The 19,850-nt window shown below is 58.4% G+C and overlaps 2 protein-coding genes across 3 annotated transcripts; one reads left to right on the top strand and one right to left on the bottom strand.

Moving 5' to 3' along the window:
- Positions 1-2,533: 2,533 nt before the first annotated feature.
- LOC125133684 (galactoside 2-alpha-L-fucosyltransferase SEC1-like) lies at positions 2,534-15,527 on the bottom strand. The gene is made up of 4 exons (XM_047792110.1): positions 15,420-15,527; positions 14,220-14,329; positions 9,613-9,724; positions 2,534-4,629 (listed from the first exon to the last, which is right to left on the bottom strand). The coding sequence occupies exons 2-4, from the start codon at positions 14,244-14,246 to the stop codon at positions 3,605-3,607; spliced, it is 1,164 nt and encodes a 387-aa protein (XP_047648066.1). The 5' UTR covers positions 14,247-14,329; positions 15,420-15,527; the 3' UTR covers positions 2,534-3,604.
- NTN5 (netrin 5) lies at positions 11,873-19,051 on the top strand. Of its 2 annotated transcripts, XM_047792111.1 has the most exons (6): positions 11,873-12,503; positions 15,630-15,818; positions 16,040-16,189; positions 16,597-16,650; positions 16,868-16,948; positions 18,436-19,051. In XM_047792111.1, the coding sequence occupies exons 1-6, from the start codon at positions 11,873-11,875 to the stop codon at positions 18,798-18,800; spliced, it is 1,470 nt and encodes a 489-aa protein (XP_047648067.1). In that variant the 3' UTR covers positions 18,801-19,051. The 2 variants fall into 2 exon arrangements, 1 of the variants encoding a protein (XP_047648067.1); XR_007136496.1 differs by lacking the exons at positions 11,873-12,503; positions 15,630-15,818; positions 16,040-16,189 and having other exon boundaries at positions 16,600-17,375; positions 18,436-18,493.
- The last annotated feature ends 799 nt before the right edge of the window (positions 19,052-19,850 follow it).

Here is a 19,850-nt window from a genome sequence, read left to right as displayed (position 1 = left end):
GGGGAGCTGTTACCCTCTCTAGGTCGCCGGGATGGATCTGGGAGGAGAAATACCCAGCTTCACTCTTATTCCTCCTTTGATTTTTGGACTATAATCCCACTGACCAAAGCCAACAGGAAGGCATAAGGCAGGGGTGCCCACAGATGCCATGTTGGTCAGTTCAGGCTGCCACAGCGAAAATGCCACAGCCTGGGTGGCTTAAGCAACAGGAATTTCCTCCTCCCAGTTCTGAAGGCTGATAAGTCCATGACCTGCTAATTTGGTTCCTGCTGAGAGTCCACTTCCTGGTTTTTGTTAAATGAATCGGTGAAATTTACTTTGGCAGCTGGCAACTCCTGCTGTGGCCCTCCTACAATGGAAGCTGGCAGAGCACCACATCCCTCTTACGGCTCCTATAAGGGCACCAATCCCATTGCGACACACCCACCCTCATAACTTAATGACCCCAGAGGCGCCAGCTCCAAGCACCATCACGCAGTAGACTGGGGGTTCCACATATGAATCTGAGGGGATCACAAACACTTGGGCCGTAGCAGATCACATGAGACAGCCTCCAGGGCACAGAGCAGGGTGGAGAAAGCTGGGGATGAGATCCGGACAAGAAACAGGAAGGACCCTGGCACTTCTTATTGACATGGGAGAGAGAGAGGGCGGCCGGCTGCTCCTGTGCTCTGATGTTGCACCTGACAGAGAGCCAGGGGTCGGCTCGGAGGGTCTCGATCCTTCCGGCTTGAGTCTCTTCCAAGGAGAGAATGTGGGATGAGCTCCTGGCTCAAGTAATTAAATGAGGCGGAGGGGCTGGCCCTGCAAGAAAAACGGAAGAGGAGTAAAACCCTTCCGACTTCAGCGGGAGGGCTGGGAATGGAGGCTGGGCCTTGCTGTGGGCGGCATTTATCTCCACAGACCTCTTGTGTTGAGATCTTAACCTCCAGAACCTGAGAAGGGGGGTGTGTTTGGAGACTGGATGTTTACGGATTCATTAAATTAAGATGAGATTAGGGGCCTAACTTCTCATGACTGGTGTCTTCACAAGAAGAAGCATTTTTTTTTTTTGGTCTTTTTGTCTTTTCGTCTTTTCCAGGGCCGCACCTGCAACATATGGAGGTTCCCAGGCCAGGTCTAATTGGAGCCGTAGCTGCCGGCCTACACCACAGCCACAGCAACACCAGCTCCTTAACCCACTGAGCGAGGCCAGGGATCGAACCCGCGTCCTCATGGATACTTAGTTGGGTTGGTAACCAGCTGAGCCACAAAGGGAACTCCAAGAAGAGGAATTTGGGACGCGCGCGCGCGCACACACACACACACACACACACACACACACACACACACGTGTGTGTGCGCACGCACACAAAGGAAGACGTCATAGGGAGAATCGGTCATCCGCAAGCCAAGGAGAGAGGCTCAGAGCAGATGGTCCCCTCAAAGCCCTCAGAAGGAACCAGCAACCCTGCCGACACCTCGATCTCAGACTCCGATCCTCCAGATCTGTGAGACGATAAATGTCTGTGGTTTAATCAAGGCACCCCTGTCTGGGGTACTTTATTACAGCAGCTCTAGCAAGTTAACACAGCAGCCTCCAACACGGCCCGAGATAATCCTCCCGGCATCATACTCTTGAGTAGTCCCCTCCCAGTTCACGCAGTGGTGCCGGTTCAATCCCTAGCCCATCACAGTGGGTTAAAGGATTCCAGCATTGTAGGAGAAAATGTCCCAATAAAAACGTAGAAAGGAGAGACCCCGGCCACAATGACTGAGCAAAGTCCAGCCAACTGTCCCAACCACTCCTCCCCCATGCATCTGCTTCTGTCAATTTGTTTCCGCATCCACTACCTTGCCTGACGTCACTCCGGTCCAACCAGCCAAGCTTGGACCCAGAAGACGCAGCCCATAAAAGCCTTGGGAAACCCTTCTTCCAGGCTCAGACTCTGGAGAGCGATCTCCTCTGAGCACGCCGGCATCATAAACCTGAGTTCTCCGCCTCTCCGAGTGCTCGCTTGGTTTCTCGCCGGGTAAAAGAGCTGATCCACTGCAGCCACAGAGCTGCTGGAGCTGGTACCCTACAGCCACAGGGCTGTCGCCAGAGCTGATACGCTGCAGCGCAGGGCTGCTGGGTAGCTGCCGTAACAGCATTGCCACAACTGTGTCATCAGCTCCAGCTGAACTTCCATGTGCCCGGGTACAGCCAAAAAAGAAAAAAAGGAGGGCGAGGAGCTAACCAAGAGCCAAAAGCCAGCACCAACTCGCCAGCCACTGAAGCGGATGCCCAGCCTGTCAAGCCTTCTGATGACTGCAGCCTTCGCTAACACCCGACAGCCACCTCCCTGGATGTCCCACGCAGAACCACTCGGCCAAGTCACTCCCGAATTCCTGGCCCAGGGCAACTATAAGCAATGGTAAATTATTGCTGCTTTAAGCTACTAGGCGTTGGGGTTTGTAAGTTTTGTTACAAAGCGGTAGATGGCTGATACAGAGCCTCCCTCCCTGGCCCCCTCCCCTTGAGCCCCTCCCCTGCTTTCTTCAACACCCCCTCTTAACCACCGAGGACTTAGGGCTCTGGGAAGACAGTATTGCTCCCACAGGAGAGGAAGGGCACTCGACCGCACCGTATGCCAAGACACGGGAAGCAAATAAGTAAGACACTTGGAACAGGTTTTAAAATGGGAACGAAATGTGGCTGAAACGTTTTCTAAACCAGTTCACCCATGTTTGGTGGAAATTTTAAATGAGCATAAGTAACTTTACATTTTTTTCATATCCAAAAAGGATCCAATAAAAATACTGGTTATCTTCATGCTTTAAGATGCGTCAAACACAAGAAAACCAGTATCATGATCACCTAATCCGACTTTTGTCCATACTGGGGTTTCTCACAGTGGCATTAGGCCCTGGGGCACAGGCAGTGCCAAGGTGTCAGATCACCTGTCCACACGGGTGGACATGGCCATGGCAAGTCTCCGTGGCCCCTGCCCCTGTGGGGTCAGCCTGCTGCTCCATGACCTGCGGACTCTGGGCATCTTCGCTGCTGCAGGCCAAGGCCTGCTGCTGAGTCCCGCTGTCGCTGTGAGGCCCTCCCCCTGCCCCTCCGCGAGAGGGTCTCTCCCTGAGTCAGCCTCTCACGGCCTGTTTTCCCTCACATTCTCTCATCACAAGGCCCCCTTGGACCCAACGCCTGAATTCTTAGCCACCAGCCAGCTCCCCTTTACTTGAGGGCAAGAACAGTTTCATCGCCAAGCCCTTCCAGGAGACAAGTACAAAACATCTGGACCTATGCTCCCAGGGCTATAAAGAAGGAGAGGGCAAAAATACATTTCCACCCACCTTAACGCAGTCCCAATGTCCAGGGCACGACACCCAGAGACGTGTTAACAGCCAACACTTTACCACCTGTTTCCGAGGCCCTACATGAATTCATCGTGTTCTTAGGAGGAGCTGCGTCCCATTTGTTTCTCAGGTGGCATACTAAGGCACAGAGAGATTAAGTCACTCATCCAAAGTCACCCAGCCGGGAAGCAGAGCAGCCTGGATTTAAATGCAGGCATCCGAGCCTGCGTGCTGCACCCCACACGGTGTGCAGAGCCGAGGGTGAGGCAGGGACACGGGGCTAGGGGCCATTGTCTCTGGCCTGCCACAGGTCGGCTGCAATGCCCACCCACTCTGGCAGGAAGGCTGCCTCGGGCTTAAACACCATCCGGAAGGGGGAGGTGGGCAGGGTGAAGTTGGCCAGGTAGATGGTCTCTCCACCAGCGAGGTAGGCGGCCCAGATCCCGAACGTGCCAATGGTCATGACAGTGTGGTTACACTGCGTGAGCAGCGCGAAGTCTTTGGCGGGGGAGCCCTCGATGCCATTGCCGGCAAACACCACATCGCCGCGGGAGGCATCGATGTTTTCCCGACACCAGGCCATGCCGTTGCTGGAGACCACAAAGACGGGGGAGCGGTAGCGAGCCCGGAACCAGTCCAGGGCCTGCTCCAGGTACCGCCGGTCGGCCACCACGCCCTTCCACACGTTGGGCATCACGTGCACGTAGTCCCCCCGGCGCACGTGCACCCCCACGTAGGTGCTCGGCCGGCTCCCGTTCACCCGCAGACCTCGCAGGAAATCCTGGGCCTCCTCGCGCACGTGGTTGTGCAGGGTGAACTCCTGGAGGATCTCGGCGTGCAGGTGGTGGTAGAAGGTCCAGGAGCAGGGGTAGCCCGTGAGGCGCACGTACTCCCCCGGGATGTGGCGGTACCGCTCCTCCATCCAGTCGTTCAGGTGGTAGTTCTGCCAGGGGATCCTGCGGGCTGTGCTGGCGTGCAGGACCGGGAGGGTGATCCTGAAGATGGGGGCCAGCGTGCTGTGCATCTCGGGCGGGATGAAGGCTGGCCGCCCGTTCATCCTGGCCAGCGCGTACAGGGTGGCATACTCCCCCATCTGGTTCCCCAGGCGGCCTTTGGCGTTGATGGTGAACATGCCCCCAGGGGGCAGGTGTCCAGGGACCAGGACCAAGCGGCCTGGGGAGGCCCAGGGGTTGGGCACTAGAGCCAGGCGCTGGCAGCAGTGGAAGATGATGGACACCATGAAGATGACGAAAAGGAAGAAGACGGTGGACAAGGAAGGGCAGGTGGCCCAGAATGTCCTGGTGGCTACAGAGAGGAGAGACAGCTCGCGTTAGGAGGGATGGCTGCGCGGGTAGGTCTCATGTGCTCACCCCTAATCTTTTATTCCTTTGCTCACTCAGCCCGGCAGGCGTGTCTAGTGGCCTCCATTGTGGTGTCCAAGAGCACAGACCATGGACATTTTGGGCCCGGGTCTGGATCCCACCCCACCCCCTACCGGCTGTGCAATTTTACTTTCAAGTTACTCCATCTGAACCCTAATTTCCAGGGCTGACTAGGTCAAACTATTTGAAAGTGCCACTGTATTTTCCTTACACAAACATCTATTTCATATGGTCCAACTTAATAGCACTGGTTGGCCTGTAACATGTTCAGAACAGTGTCTGGCGCACAGAAAGCACTCTACTAGTCTCGGAAAATAAAGACTTCCAGGAGCTCCCTGGTAGCACAGTGGGTTCAGGACCTGGTACTGTCACTGCTGTGGCACAGGTTCAATACCTGATACAGGGACTTCTGCATGCTGTGGGGATAGCCAAAACTTTTTTTAATAAAAATAATAAAACACAGATTTCTACCTGGAAGGGCCTCAGCCATGGAAAGTGCTAATCCACTGAGACTGCCAGTGGATGTGGCAGATTCGAGCTGGCTGCAGAGTCTCTTGATGCCCTGCCCCTGAATCTGGGCAGCCCTGTGACTGCCTTGGCAGATAAAATATGGCAGAAGTGACAACGTGCCATTTTTGGACCAGGACCTAAGGGTCCACCAGTTCCCGTCTCCTGCTTCTGTAACATTCTCTCTGTGCTGCCGCCACCTCAAGCTGCCTAGATTCAGCATTTATATTTAGGTCTCTGATGAGCCCTTCCTTGTTTGTTGGTAATCAATTTATTGAGATGATATTTTAAAAAAACATATAATTCACCCATTTAAAGTGTACCATAGCTTTTAGTATGTTTACATAGTTGTCATAGCAACCAGAACTAATTTTATGTTTTTTGGGGTTTTTTTTTTTGCTTTTTATGGCCACACCCGTGGCATATGGAGGTTCCCAGGCGAGGGGTCGAAAAGGAGCTGCAGCCACCAGCCTACACCACTGCCACAGCAATACCAGATCTGAGCCATATCCGTGACCTTCACTGAAGCTCATGGCAACACCGGCTCCTTAACCCACTGAGCAAGGCCAGGGATCAAACCCGCATCCCCACAGATACCAGTCGGATTCTTAACCCACTGAGCCACAACAGGAACCCCTAATTTTATTATCATGATTATTTGTCTTTTCAGGGTCGCACCTGTGGTACATGGAGGTTCCCAGGTTAGAGGTCGAACCAGAGCTGTAGCCGCCAGCCTACACCATGCTAGGTCGGAGCCACGTCTGTGACCTACACCACAGTTCATGACAATGCCAGATCCTTAACCCACTGAGTGAGGCCAGGGATCAAACCTGCGTCCTCATGGATACTACTTGGGTTTGTTACTGCTGAGCCACAATGGGAACTCTGGGAACTCCTACTTTTAGAAAAACGTTATCACCCCAAAAAGCAGCCCTTACTGAAGGTCATCCCCACCCCAATCGTCCCTGCCTCCTCCCTTCGACTAATCTTTCCTTGCCTTTATTTTTTTAGGGCCACACCAGCTCACAGCAACGCTGGATCCCTGACCCACTGAGCGAAGCCAGGGATCAAACCCACATCCTCAAGAATACCAGTCAGATTGTTTTCCACTGCGCCACAAGGGGAACGTCCAACTAATCTACGTTGTCTCATGGACGTGGCTACTCTGCAAGCTGCGTATAAATGAATCCTACAGTAAGTGACTCTCTGTGACTGGCTTCTTTTGCTTAGTGTCATGTTTTCATGGTTCATCCAATGTTGCATGTGTTAGCACGTTGTTGATGTCTTTTTACAGCCAACTAATATTCTGCTATACGGATGTGCCTTGTTTTATTCATCAGTTCACTGGTTGCTAGATGTCTGGGTTCCTTCCGCTCTGGGCTATGATGGATGATGCCACCATGAACACGCACGTCCGAACCCCTGGGTGGATCTAAGTTCACTTCCCTCGGGTGATCACCTAGGAGTGGAGCTGCTGGTCAGGTGTGAGGGACCCGGTGTTGAGGTCAGCCACTGCGCACCGTTTCCCACACAGCTGCCCTGTTTTCCATTCCCGCCAGCAGCTACAAGGCTCTGACTACTCCACGTCCCCCCCCCAACACTCGCGACTGGCCTTCTGACCCTGGTGTGCACGCAGGCTGGCTCAGGGAACTGGCCCAGAGCCCCTCCGGCTCCCCCCTCGACGCCACTGTGCTCTGGCTGGGCTCCGGGCAGCTTGGTTTCTCCATCCCTGAAATGGGACGGGGTAGCCTCTTCTTCGGGGGTTGCTTCTTCTTGAGTCTGTCTCGCCTCCAGCTCTCCCCTGGGCTCCGGGGAATGCTCTTTTCCTGCTGCCGGGTCTCCAGTGTCCTGACCCACGCTGTCTCCTCCCCTCCTGACCAGCCACCCGTGGTTTCCCTGGAGCCATCGCAGTGGCTGTGGTTCAGGGGGACTCCTCCCACCCCAGGCCCCCCACCAAAGCCCTGGACTGCGTAGCCCCTACTCTTTCTCATCCAGCTTACTTCTCTCCCCCTTCCAGGCTCCCCATCTCTCCCTCCACTGGACCCCTTAAACATCAGGGCTCTGTGAGCCTCGCCTCAGCTCTCCTCCTCTTCCTGTACGCCAGGCCTCCTTACTTTATTAATCTGACCCCCCTCTGGGAAACCCGAACACTCTTGGGCCTTGCTTGGAAGTCTCGGGTTCAGTGTGGGTTCCCTGGCTCTTAGCACATGAGGACTGAGTACATACTATGCTCCCCTCACCCGGTTTATATGAAGCACCTTGCTCACTGCTTTAGTTCCCCCAAAAGCGAATTAAATCTTCCCCTGAGCCTCCTTCTCACTGGCTGGTGACAACTCCGTCCCAATCTTTATCGCACCACCTGCCCAGCTCAGGTCCTTCCTGGGGTCCTACTTGGAGAAGGACTCAAGCTTCGGCCTCAGGTCAGTTCAGCCAGAGCCCCGGGCAGGTCCCAAAGCCAGCAGGCAAGCTGAGCAGGGACTGGAGCCAGGGCTACAGGGAAGGAGAAACCAGCTCAGGACCCCTCCACGGTGTGTGACTCACGCGGCCGCAAGGCCCTGCACTGCTCCAGTCATCAGCTAGAAATTCTCCAGAGACGTGAGCAAGGTGACCCGGGCTCTCAGTTTGCACTGGGCTCTGCAAACAAGAACACTGGCCTGGCTGCCACCTCTGTCCTTGAGTCTCAAGTGCTCCCTCACCTGGCCTGTCACTGGCCTACACAACAGAAAAGCCGAGGGGACTGATCAAGGCTGATGCTTCCGTGCTTTCTGCCTCAGTCTCGCCGGGCACCGGATTCAGCACTGTGTCTTGGATGTCTCGGGCCACAAGCCCTGATCAGCCATTTTCATGAGGAAGGTGGGCAAACCCTAACCTGAGCCACATTCACTTGGGGACAAAATCTGGCCTGACCCACATACAGCTATTCACAGACGTGACTCGTGTGGCTTGCAGAACCAATCCTGTTTGATCACAGGAGGGTGCCCAGACCCTGCCGAGGGCCTGCAGCTGCATCATGTGTGACCTGTGCACCCACGACGATGTCAAAACACAGGTTCTGGCAAGTGTCTGGTCCACAAAGTTCCAGATAATAGAATGTAGAGCTGTCTTTGCTCATTCGGTTCTCACATCTCCCACAGGTGAGGCCACAAAACAGATGAGGAAACTGAGCACAGAGAGGTTGAGAAACGTGCTTTGGGCCACACAGCTAGGAAGGCGGCGGAGCCTGGATTTGGCCAAGTGTAGTTCAGGAATCGGTGCTCCTAATTACTGTCCTGGATTGATCACTGCGTCCTGAGGGAGCAACACTCAGGCGAAGAAGCGACTCCTGACAGCTTGGCCGCTTGGAGGAGTCGGGAGTTGCTTCGCCTCAGCGGCCAGCCCGCCCTCCCAGGCCCGCCCAGGCCCTCAGTGGGTACTCATCGCCTCAGCAGAAGCCAGCTTCTCTCCAGGGAAATTAGCCTAAGAATCTTCTGTTCTCTGGTGGGGGGAGCAGAGGGGATAACAGAGACCTAAACCTTTCCGCGTTTCCTCTGCACTGGCCACTCTCTCTGCCTGGGCCGCCTCTGATCTGGGAATGTCTCTGTCTTGGGCGCTAACTCCTCCTCACTGTGTACTTTCCAATGTCCTGTCCTGGTGGCCCCGGCCCCCCGGGGCTGGCCCCTCCACTGCAGGGCACAGGGGTCACCGGGAACCAGAATCAGCATGGCCTTAGCTGTGCCCTTCATCCCTGGACAGTGGGTCCCCAAATCCCCGCCAGGGTCGCGCCCACGCTGTGCCACAGTCAATGCACTGGAGGCCACAGCAGCAAACATGCAGCCCCTTCTCCCGAGGCCCTGGCTTTTCTGGGAAGGGAGAGAAAATGCTATTTTTCCAGTGAAGCCATTTGAACATGTAGTACAGCTGACAGCAACATTTGCACGAAAATTTCAGGACTGAAGTGTTGAGACCCTGCAGGAAGCTGGCCATGGGGGAGGCCAGCTTTGAGGTCTGTCCCCCTCAGAGTCCCCGGTGTGTCCCTCTGGCTGCTAGAACCAGGTCCGAGGCAGTCAGAGCTCCCCACCCCTCCCCCACCGCCTCAGACACAGCCCCATCTCTGGGTTTCCAGGTGGTTGGTGTGACCCTTCCAAGAGCACCAATTTTTAGGGCTTGAAAGCGAATGACCTTCAAGCTCGGTTAACCCACAGCTAACAGAAGGTTCAAGGGAGCATTAGGGTCTGGCTTGGGGTCACGCAGCCAAAGGCCAACACCCCTCCTCAGTGTGAGCAGCCCTGACCCCTGCCCGGCAGGTCAGCGCCTTCCTGATCACAGCACCACATGGAGGGCTGAGCGGCGTCTGCCTGCCCTGAGGAGCCGGTGGGGCAGGAGGCCGAGCTGAGCGCAGCTCCAGGAAGTCCCATCCTACCTGCCTTGAGCCTCCTGGGCCAGGCTGCTCGGGGCTGTCCTGCTGCTGGCCCCTGCGGGGCGACGGCTCTCTTGTCCCACGCAGTCCTGGGTGGCGTGGCTGCCAGGGGTCCCTGTGGGGAGAGCGGGGCCGCCTTGGCGAGGGAGATGGGGAGGGGTGGGGGGGCGGGAGTGGTGTTGGATTCTGCGGCTCTGCTCCTAGCTCCCGCCCAGAGCCCCACGAGCCCGGGGCCTGAGGACAGCCACTCAGCACTCACTCCTGAGCACCCACGCCGGCCGCCCCGCTCCTGCAGGAGGGAAGCACACGGGACAAGCTGGCCGCAGAGGACGCTCTCTTCCTGGGCCCAGGTTTGGACCGTGTCAGGGGTGAAGGGCAGGGTGCGTGCGCAGAGAGCCAGAGGAGAGGAGCCGGGGTCCCAATGGACCTTCTTAGCGGGCAGCGACCGGGCCTGACTCTGGCTCTAGTGGGAGCACAGCTAGACTCTGCTCCTCAAAGGGAGGTGGGGGTCAGGGTGGGCTGCAGGTCCCAGGCGGGGCAGGGACTGGGAGCTTTGGGCTCCTCAGTGGGTAGGGACTGGCTTCAGGATCCCCTCCCCAGGAGCACGGGGGGATCCAGCCCGGGGAACCGGGGTGTTAAGGGCCAGGGCCAGAAAGGAGCACCCTGTGAAGGCAAGCAGGGGAGGGGGGCACGGGTGCCGGGGGACTGGGGCAAACGCCGGGCACGAGAGCTCAAAATGGCGCCAGCTCCTGCCGAGAGCGGAAGGCTGTGCCTGTGATCAGCAGAGGCGGCCTCCGCACGGGGCGACGGCAAGTCAGGCTGGGGAAGGAGGTGACCCCACCTACCCCCCCAGGTGCCTCACAGACTCCCAGGAACAAACCAGGGTCCAGATGAGAGCCAGGGGCCTGGACAGTGGGGCCCAGAAAGGCTCCGAGACCTCGGAACCTGAGTGAGCTCCCCAGGGGCTGCGGCCTGGGCGGGGAAGGGGGCACTTCAATACAAGCCCGCCCTCGCTCTTGCCATCCGGGTTCTGGTCCTGCGCTCGCCCTGGCATTGGGCCCTGCCCTGCCTCCCTTGCTCCTCCTTCAGCACCCATCACCCCCAACATCTGTTCCTCCATCTGCTGTGGGGACCGCAGAACCAGTGGACAACACGGGGCCACTAACTCCCAGCGCCTGAGGCCTAGATGGCAGGCAGGGCCTGAGACTATGAGAAAGTTCTCAGAAACGCGAGCACAGGGTCCTCCCGTCTGGAGACCCAAGGGGAACCCAGGCATCGGGCTTCCCAGCCCCACAGGGATTCTACGCCCGTGTCCCAGCCCTGGAGGCATCCCCATTCTGCTCCTCAGCATAGCTCTCCGGGCTTTGTGCCTGGGTGGGAAAGGGTTAAGGGCAGGCGCAGGCAGGGTTTGGGGGGTGGCAGGGAGGCCCAGTTGTTTGGCAATAATCCCCCTCCGTGCCCTGGGTGTGGAGAACAAGGTTAGGGCCCCACGTGGGAAAGGGTCTCTGCTCTGATCCCCGATCCCCCCGTGGGCTGAGGTCTGGCCTCTGGCTTCTGATTCCCTGCCCAGCACCCAGCCCTTCCCCTCTCGGCCTCATCCCCGTGCTGCCCAGCAGGCCTGCTGCCGGCCCTCCTCCTGTCTCTGAGGCCACCTGCCCACCTGCCTGCCTGTCCAAACCTCCAGGCTCCCTGGGACCAGGTCCCCCCAACTCCCTGTGGACTCTGGGTGCCTGGCCGCCATGTGCCTGGGCCTCCTGTCTCCCTTGGGTCTGTCCTCTCTCCCCTTGGTTCCCTGTCCGAGCCTGGCGCACCCACGTCCCCCAGGCTTTGCCCTCCCTGTCTCTGCCCGGCCCTCTCTGTTCCTTTGTCTCTGGTCTTGTCTGCCTCTCGCTCCCCTCCCTGCCCCACCCTGCTCCCCTCGCCCCCTAGGTTCCCCATCTGTCCCCCACCGCCCTCTCCCCAGGGCCGCCTGCCCTTCAACACTGACGGATAGCTCTGGGGTGTTAAGCTACGGATTAGTTCAGGCAAAATTCTCGATTTTTCTTGCGTTCTTTTCCCTTTGGCTTATGTAAACAGTAATTCTCCCCAGATGGAACTATTTTCCTCGCTCAGAAGCAGCCAGGAGGGGTCCTGGGCAGGGTGGGGCGGAATGCCAGGGCCCCTCAGGGAAGCTGGGGAGCGGGGTGGAGGCTGAGCCCTGAGCGCAGCCCCATCCCCCAGCCGGGCCATCCTCTCCCCTCAGGTACTTGCCTCTGCTGGAACCATGCCTGTGACCCTTGCCCTCTTGCTCCTCCTGAGCCAGGCCAGCGCAGACCCATGCTACCATCCAGGGGGCCGCCCTCGCTTCTGCCTCCCGCCAGTGACCCAGCTGGCTGCCATGGCCGCCTCCTGTCCCCGGGCCTGCATCCTTGCCCCAGGGGTGGACCTTGGCCCCCGGGCCACCTGCAATGGCAGTATGACCCTGGGGCTAGGTGGCCCCTTCCTCCTGACGTCTGTCAGCCTGCGCTTCTGCACCCCAGGACCCCCAGCCCTGGTCCTGTCTGCCGCCTGGACCAGCGGAGGTCCCTGGAGATCACTGTGGCGCAGACCTGCCTGGCCGGGGGCCTTGGGAGGCCCTGAGAGGGTGACCTTCCGAGCCCCACCGGGCCTCAGGACCAGCGTGTTGGCCAGTCACCTTCGCGTGGAGCTTGGGGGTCGGGCAGGGCTGGCAGCAGCAGGAGTGAGAGGCCGCTGCCAGTGCCACGGCCACGCAGCCCGCTGTGCTGCCCGCGCCCAGCCACCCCGCTGCCACTGTCGCCACCACACCACCGGCCCAGGGTGTGAGAGCTGCCGCCCATCCCACCGAGACTGGCCTTGGCGACCCGCCACACCCCAGCATCCTCACCCTTGCCTGCGTGAGTTCTGCCCCACCCCGCAGCTGTTCCCATGTCCCTAAAGGGTGGGATGCACTCTCCCTTCCCAGAGCTGCTTGCTTCTCCCCATGGCGCCCTCCAGCCAGGCGCCCTCCTCGCCTGCCCCACCTTCTCCTCCTCCCATGGCCCATCTGCCCCCATCTCTGCTGTCCCGACTTCCAGCTGCTTACATGCCCCCGTTAGGGGGCTCCAGTATCTCCCTGACACCGGAGCACCACAGTGATGTGGATAACACTTCTCATCACCCAGCCCGGGGCCTACTGAGTAGCTGTAGGAAAAGAGGGCAGCTGGACCTTTCCCGGCTCCTCAAATCGCCCGCAGGGGAAATGTGTTCATTCATTAGACACCTATTTATCCAATATCTCCTATGGGCCAGGCAGGTATTGCCTCGAACCCATTTTTTTTTTGTCTTTTTTGCTATTTCTTGGGCCGCTCCTGCGGCATATGGAGGTTCCCAGGCTAGGGGTCCAATCGGAGCTGTAGCCACCAGCCTACGCCAGAGCCACAGCAACGCGGGATCCGAGCCGCGTCTGCAACCTACACCACAGCTCACGGCAACGCCGGATCGTTAACCCACTGAGCAAGGCCAGGGATTGAACCCGCAACCTCATGGTTCCTAGTCGGATTCGTTAACCACTGCGCCATGACGGGAACTCCCTCAAACCCATTTTCTAGATGAGGAAACTGAGGCTAGAGCTGGACTGTCCCTTGTACAAGGACAGAAGCCAGTAAGGGGCAGCGCTGGAATCTGAGCTCAGGGCACTGAGCCCAAGGGTCTTTGCTTGTCCTTGCCAGGCTCCTGGCAGATCCTGTCACATTAGATGTTCTAGGGTGGCAGACAGGAGCATGGCCTCGGCAGCCAGCCAGCCAGACTGCCTGGGCTCAAATCCCAGGTCTTCTGCTTCCTGGCTGTGTGACCCCAGGCAAGTGACCTAACCTCTCTGTGCCTCCATTTCCTCACCTGGAAAATGAGGCTGGCAGCAGCACTTCCTTTACAGGCTTTTGAGAAAATGTAATACATAAACATGCATAAAGTCCTTAGAATGAAGCCTGACACAGGACCTGGCACAGAGGAAGAGCTTCCTGAGCGCCCACCGTTGTTCCCACTGCCCGGCTGGGGAGGGGGAGGGGGCAGTTATGTCACTTGCCCCAGGTCTCATTGCCAGCAAGAGACAGCGCTGGGATTGGGGTCAGAGACCAGACGCGGCCAGGCACTGGCTGTCCGGCTGGACCAGTGCTCCCCAGGCAGCACTCAGGGCCCTCCCCGTCCACAGTGCTTCTGGACCGGCCTGGTGTCCAGGCCCTTCCTTCCCTGTCCTCCAGCAGCTCTGGTCAGAGACAGCCCCCTCGCCTCCCACCTCCTGCCTGCAGCCTGGCTGAGTGGGTCACCAGACCCTGGGAGGTCACGCCACTCCACCGCCAGATAAACACACACACACACACACAGACTCTCTCATTCTCTGCATCGCCCCCTCTCCCCTTCCCACATTCTTTGCCCCCTCCCCCTCTACTCTTCCCCAATGTCAAGTGCATAACTTAAAGACCATTGCGCAGCCTCAGCTCCATGCTCAGGCCTCATCCCCACTGGGCGATTCCTTGACCTTCTATCCCCACCACCTCAGCCCTCTGGCTGGGTTGGCCCATTCCCACCAGTGAGATGTGACGCCCCTACGGGGAAGCGAGGATGGGGAGACTCACGTGGCCTGAGTTAGGGGTGGGGTTCATCGTGGGCCTGGACGCTGGGAGGCTCTCCCTCAGAGGGTCACCACATCCCCCAGACTGCACTGGGCACAGCCCTCTGGACCTGCCTAGGAGACCAACAGTGTTGTGATGGAGAAGGGTCTGGTTGGACAGGGTGAGACTAACTCCGGTGGCAGAGCTGTGGGCTTTTCACACGGGGTGGCCGGAACCCCTCCCCCCAACCGAGTTTTCTAGAGGGAAGTGAGGTGAAGTGATCACTCTCAGGGCAGAAAGAATCCAAAGCCCAACGCTACTCGCTGTTAATCTCAAGAGCACAGCCATCCCTGATGCCCACGAAAACCCTGGAGAGAGGAACTGAGATCCCCACTGGATGGGAGGAAACCAAGGTTCAGAGATGGGGAGTCATTTTCCTAAGAACACCCAGCAGTCTCGGCTCCCTGGCCTTCCCACTACTCCTCAGGCCTCGGGCCCTGCCAGTCCAGGCCCCTCAAACCTCTTGGAGGAGGAGTCTCCAAAGGGTGATTCAGGAACCCCCTGAATCAGCATCTCACATTGGGGTGCTTGCTCGACATAGACGCCTGGACCCACAGAAGCCCCGGGATGAGCCCTGGGATCTGTGTTGCTCTTTTACACCCCACCCTGCAGTGGATAAGTGGTAAGGTCAGCGAGCCACTGCCTTAGGCAATTCCATCATCGCTCCCTGGGCAAATGTACACGGAAAGGGCCCTGGTGCGAGCTGAGAGGGAAGCAGTGGAATGAGCCTGCATCCCATTCCTGCCTCTGACCCTCCCTCAGCTGGGTGGGCGGGTGCGCTCACTCTCCACCTCGTCGTTCACATCTGTGAAATGGGGATGATGAGAGCACCAGCCTCACAGAGCTTCCATGAGAAGGAAACACACCCAGCACTTGGCCCCTGGCCCCGGGCCCGAGGACCCTCTAAATGGGCAAGGGTGTGCTCTGGGCCAGCCGCTGAGTTAAGCCAGCACTTTAGAGCGAGTCGGTTTCACTTCAACCTCAAGCAGCAGACACTATACGTGTCATCTTGCAGCAAGGAAAGTGAGCTACAGAGAGGAGATGTCCCTTGCCCGAGGAGCGCAGTGAGGCCCGTTCTCGTGGGGGTCTGACTCCGGAGCTCCTCTGTGTGCCCCCTGGTCTCACCCAGACATCCGGCAGGTTCATCAGTCCCCTGGGGCTTACCCAGCTCCAGGCCAGGGCCTCCTTCTTACAGTACCCCACTCCAACCCAGCGAGCTAAGTGGTCCTCCGGGGCCTCCATTTCAAACACGAGAACGGAAAGGTTCAAGGACCCGCCCTCACTTCCGGGCAGTCTCTTTCCGGAGGGCAGGGGGGAGAAGGCTGGGAAAGGGACACAGAGGACCTGGAGCTGACGCCTCCATCCCGCTGCTAGCCTGCTCCTGCAACCAGCACGCCCGACGCTGCAGGTTCAACTCCGAGCTGTTCAGGCTGTCGGGCGGCCAGAGCGGGGGTGTCTGCGAGCGCTGCCGCCACCACACTGCCGGGCGGCATTGCCACTACTGCCAGCCGGGGTTCTGGAGGGACCCCAGCCAGCCTATCACCAGCCGCAAGGCCTGCAGGGGTGAGTGCAGCCTGAAACTGGGCCTAGAGGGAAAGGAGGCAGGCGCGTCTGGGGGAGGAGGGGACGGGGGACTGGGACCTCCGGGTCTGAGGGAGGAGGAGCTGGGCCCGGGACTCCCAGGTCTGAGGGAGGGCTGGCCAGGGCACTGCGGTCTCCTCAGTTTTGGGGAGGAAGAGGCTGGAAGCCTGCACCCCACGCCCCCAGCTCCTCTCCTCATGCAGCCTGCCAGTGCCATCCTATTGGGGCAACAGGTGGTACCTGCAATCAGACCAGTGGGCAGTGCTCCTGCAAGATAGGGGTCACCGGCCTGACATGCAACCGCTGTGGTCCTGGCTACCAGCAGAGCCACTCCCCCAGGATGCCCTGCCAGCGTGAGTCCTGGGGGACAGGCCACAGGCCTAAGTGGGGCGGCAAGGAGACCCCCAGATCTCCAGCGGGCAGGTGTGGGGAGATCCTAAAGGCTGCAGGCTGAACTCTGAGCCCCTGGGGAGGTGGAGACTGAAATTCTGGTCTCCTCAGTCTTGGGGAGGAAGAGCCTGTGAGCCTGGACTCCTGGGTCTGAGGGAGGAGGGCAATGGGGGCCTACCCCCGGGTCTCGAGGAAGAAGAGGGCTTTGGGCCAGGACCACCGGTCCAGGGGGTGGAGGGCCAAGGGGACTTGCGCTCTTGGGCCTCAGGGGAAGAGACCTTCAGGGTCTGGAAACCTGGATTTCTCAGGGGAGGTGGGGTGCAGATTGGGGGGCACTAAGAAGCCCTATCTTCTCTTCGGTCTCTCACAGGAATTCCAGAGGCAACAACCATGCTGGCTACGACCCCTCGGGCTTACAGCGCTGGTAAGACAGGTTGGCCTGAAAATCGCTGGCGGTGAGAGGGATCTTCGGGTAGGGGCTGAGTGGGCCCCCAGGTGGGATCAAGGGGTGGCCCACTGAGCCCAGTCCCAAGGGTTCGGGCACCCCAGCTGTCTGGCAAGTTGGGATGTGGGGGATGGGCAGGGCAGAATGCTGCAGTCCAGGCTCAGGAGCCCGCTGCAGATGGCCTGACCCTCCCCAGACCCTCAGTGTCAAAACTACTGCAATACCTCGGACACCAAGGTACACATGAGCCTTCGGAGGTACTGCCAGCAGGACTACGGTGAGTGCCAGGGAGGAAAAGGGCCAGCGGCTGCAAGGGTATTCCCATCTGCCTCCAAACCACCCCCTCCTCTGGCCTGTGGTGTTCTCATCTTAAAAAGGCAAGGCTGTTGGACTCCAAAGGGCCTTTCCTAACGGGTCTGCAGACAACAGACAGACGCGGCAGCGTGGTCTCTCCTTCCCCATGTTCTTAGCCTTGCAGTGTTTCACCACCTCCTTCAGCCTGACATCTCGGAGGGAGGGAGGTGGCCTCCTGAGGATGGAAGGAGAAAGGGGAACTGGCTGAATGGAAGGGACCCTTGCCTGGCTCTCCTTTTTCAGACCCTCTCTGACGCCGTTCGGGGTCCCAAAAATCTGAGACGTATCCCACTCACATGCAGTTCCCTACCTCGTCCATCCACACCAGCCCCTTGACCCCAACACCTCAGGTAATCCGGCCCTTGTGCACACTTGGTGGTTCAGCCCAGCCCCAGTTACTTTCCTCAAGGGTTTCCAGACCCCTCCTTCCTAAGGCTCATCAACTGGCCACTAGTGTCCTTGAACTTCAAAGGTGGCGCCTTCTCTGCCACCTCCCTCAAGGATCTTCTGCTTCACAGACCCAGCTTGTCCACCAGAGTCCTGTCCCAACAAAATCTCACCTTACCCACTGGACAAGCCTCCAAACTACCACTAGTAGGACCTCAACCCTCAATTTCTGGAGAATGACCTCCTTCTGACCCCCAAATTAATCCTGGATCCAGATCCCATGCCCCAGCGATCTCTCTTTGCTCCTAACACCTTCTGACCGACCCAGTGGCATCAGAGACCCTGGAGCTGCCTCCTCTGCTTTGTTCCCAGCCCCACTCACTGGAGGGTCTTCCTGGTACCTCCAACCTTTATTTCTTTATTTATTTGCTTTCTAGGGCTGCACTCGCGGCATATGGAGGTTCCCAGGCTAGGAGTCCAATTGGAGCTGTAGCTGCTGGCTTACATGCAGGATCCAAACCGCATCTGTGACCTATGCCACGGCTCACGGCAATGCCAGATCCTCGACCCACTGAGCAACGCCAGGGATCAAACCTGAGCCCTCATGGATGCTAGTCAGATTCGTTAACCGCAGAGCCAATTACGGGAACTCCGGTACCTCCAACCTTTAAGTAATTCCCGTATCCGCTGTTTCTAAGGTGACCCACCCAGAGGGCTTCACTTGGCACATCTCTGGTGGGCACCTCGTCTTGCCGCAGTTCTGGAGGGACTCACCCCTCCACCCGGAACCCCCCCTCTAGATTCTAATTACACTGCAGTGACCCAACCTCACGCTCCGTAAGCCCCGCCCCTCCTGCGACCCATCTCAGAAAGGCCTCACTCCTGACAGCCGGCGGCCAGACTCCCAAACCTCTCACCCTCTAAGGTTCAAGGTCTTCTCCCTAATGCGGCCCCTGACGAGCCCACCCTCTCCCAGGCCAGAGGCTCTCCACCGCCGAGGCCTGACAGCTCCTCTCCCCGCAGTTCTCCACGCGCAGGTGCTGGCGTCCGAGGCGGCTGGCCCCGTGTGGCAGCGATTGGCTGTTCGCGTGCTGGCTGCGTACAAGCAGCGGGCCCGGCCTGTGCGCCGCGGCAGCCAGGACGCCTGGGTGCCCCGCGCCGACCTGGCCTGCGGCTGCCTGCGCCTACAGCCCGCCACCCACTACCTGCTGCTGGGCAGCGCGGCTGGCGGCCCCGACCCCACGCGCCTGGTCCTCGATCGCCACGGCCTCGCGTTACCTTGGAGGCCGCACTGGGCCCGGCCGCTGCGGCGGCTGCAGCAGGGGGAACGCGCTGGGGGCTGCCGCGGACTGGGGCTCCCGACCCCGAGCCCCGAACCCGGGATCTAGAGCCCGACCAGGTGGCCTCGAACGCCAAGGAAAGCACTAGAAGCAAGGACCGCGTGAAGCTTTCTACCTCAATGGCGGATCCCTCAGCGAGCCAATCAGACTCCGCAGAGCACCCGACGTCACAGGCTCTAACCAGGCGTGAGGGACGTTTAGTCAAAGGCGACACACTGCAAGCAGGACCCTTGGTCTCTGGCTAGGACACGTGACCTATGATCTATAAGGGCCTCCTCAATAAAGCTTCAAATCTTGGAGATTCTCGGCTTTAGACCCCGATCTGTACTGGGAGGGTCTCAGGGGCAAATGAAGAAGGCGTTGAGGAAATCTGTGGAACCCAAGGATGGTACAGATCTCTGACCAAATGGCCAAACCATTGAAGGAGATGGTGGGCCTTCACTGGGCGCTGGTCAGATCTCTGATGCCTGATGACTGGTCAAAGCCAGTGGCGGGGGAGAATGGCTAGAAAAGGTGGGAAATACACCCAAGGATAGGTCAGCAGTGATAGATTTCCAGAAAGTTCCAGATTGAGGAACTTTGGGTTCTTGATGGACTCTCTGAGACCCTCAGAAAAGAATAATGGGACTTTGAGTGTGTTGCCACAGCAACACAGGATCTGAGCCTTCTCTGCAACCTACAACACAGCTCACAGCAACACCAGATACTTAACCCACCGATCGAGGCCAGGGATCGTGTCCTCATGGATGCTAGTCAGATTAATTTCTGCTGCACCACGACAGGAACTCCCTGCTTTTTCTTTTTGGCACATAGCTTTTTAGCACCTGATATATTATATATTCATCTATTTGTTTACTATGTCTGTCTCTTCCACTGGAATGTGAGCTCCATGGAAGCAGAGATTTTTGTTTCCCCTGCATTTAGAAAGGTGTATGAGGAGTTCCTGTTGTGGTGCAGTGGCAACGAGTCCGACTAGGAATCATGAAGTTTCGGGTTCGATCCCTGGCCTCGCTCAGTGGGTAAAGGATCCGGGCGTTGCCGTGAGCTGTGGTGTAGGTTGCAGATGCAGCTGTGATCCTGAGTTGCTGTGGCTGTGGT

Source organism: Phacochoerus africanus, chromosome 8 (assembly GCF_016906955.1).
Source record: "Phacochoerus africanus isolate WHEZ1 chromosome 8, ROS_Pafr_v1, whole genome shotgun sequence".
Classification (NCBI taxonomy): Eukaryota; Metazoa; Chordata; class Mammalia; order Artiodactyla; family Suidae; genus Phacochoerus; species Phacochoerus africanus.
The sequence above is the reverse complement of the archived record's forward strand: the minus strand, read 5'-3'. Positions and strand labels throughout refer to the sequence as shown.

Coding starts and splice junctions, on each gene's coding strand:
- NTN5 (XM_047792111.1), top strand. CDS start 11,873: ATGCCTGTGACCCTTGCCCTCTTGCTCCTCCTGAGCCAGGCCAGCGCA. Junction 15,819..16,039: donor CAGCCGCAAGGCCTGCAGGG/GTGAGTGCAGCC, acceptor CTCCTCATGCAG/CCTGCCAGTGCCATCCTATT. Junction 16,949..18,435: donor GTACTGCCAGCAGGACTACG/GTGAGTGCCAGG, acceptor CTCTCCCCGCAG/TTCTCCACGCGCAGGTGCTG.
- LOC125133684 (XM_047792110.1), bottom strand. CDS start 14,246: ATGAACCCCACCCCTAACTCAGGCCAC. Junction 9,725..14,219: donor CCACCCCTAACTCAGGCCAC/GTGAGTCTCCCC, acceptor CTCTCCCCACAG/GGACCCCTGGCAGCCACGCC. Junction 4,630..9,612: donor GCCCAGGAGGCTCAAGGCAG/GTAGGATGGGAC, acceptor TCCTCTCTGTAG/CCACCAGGACATTCTGGGCC.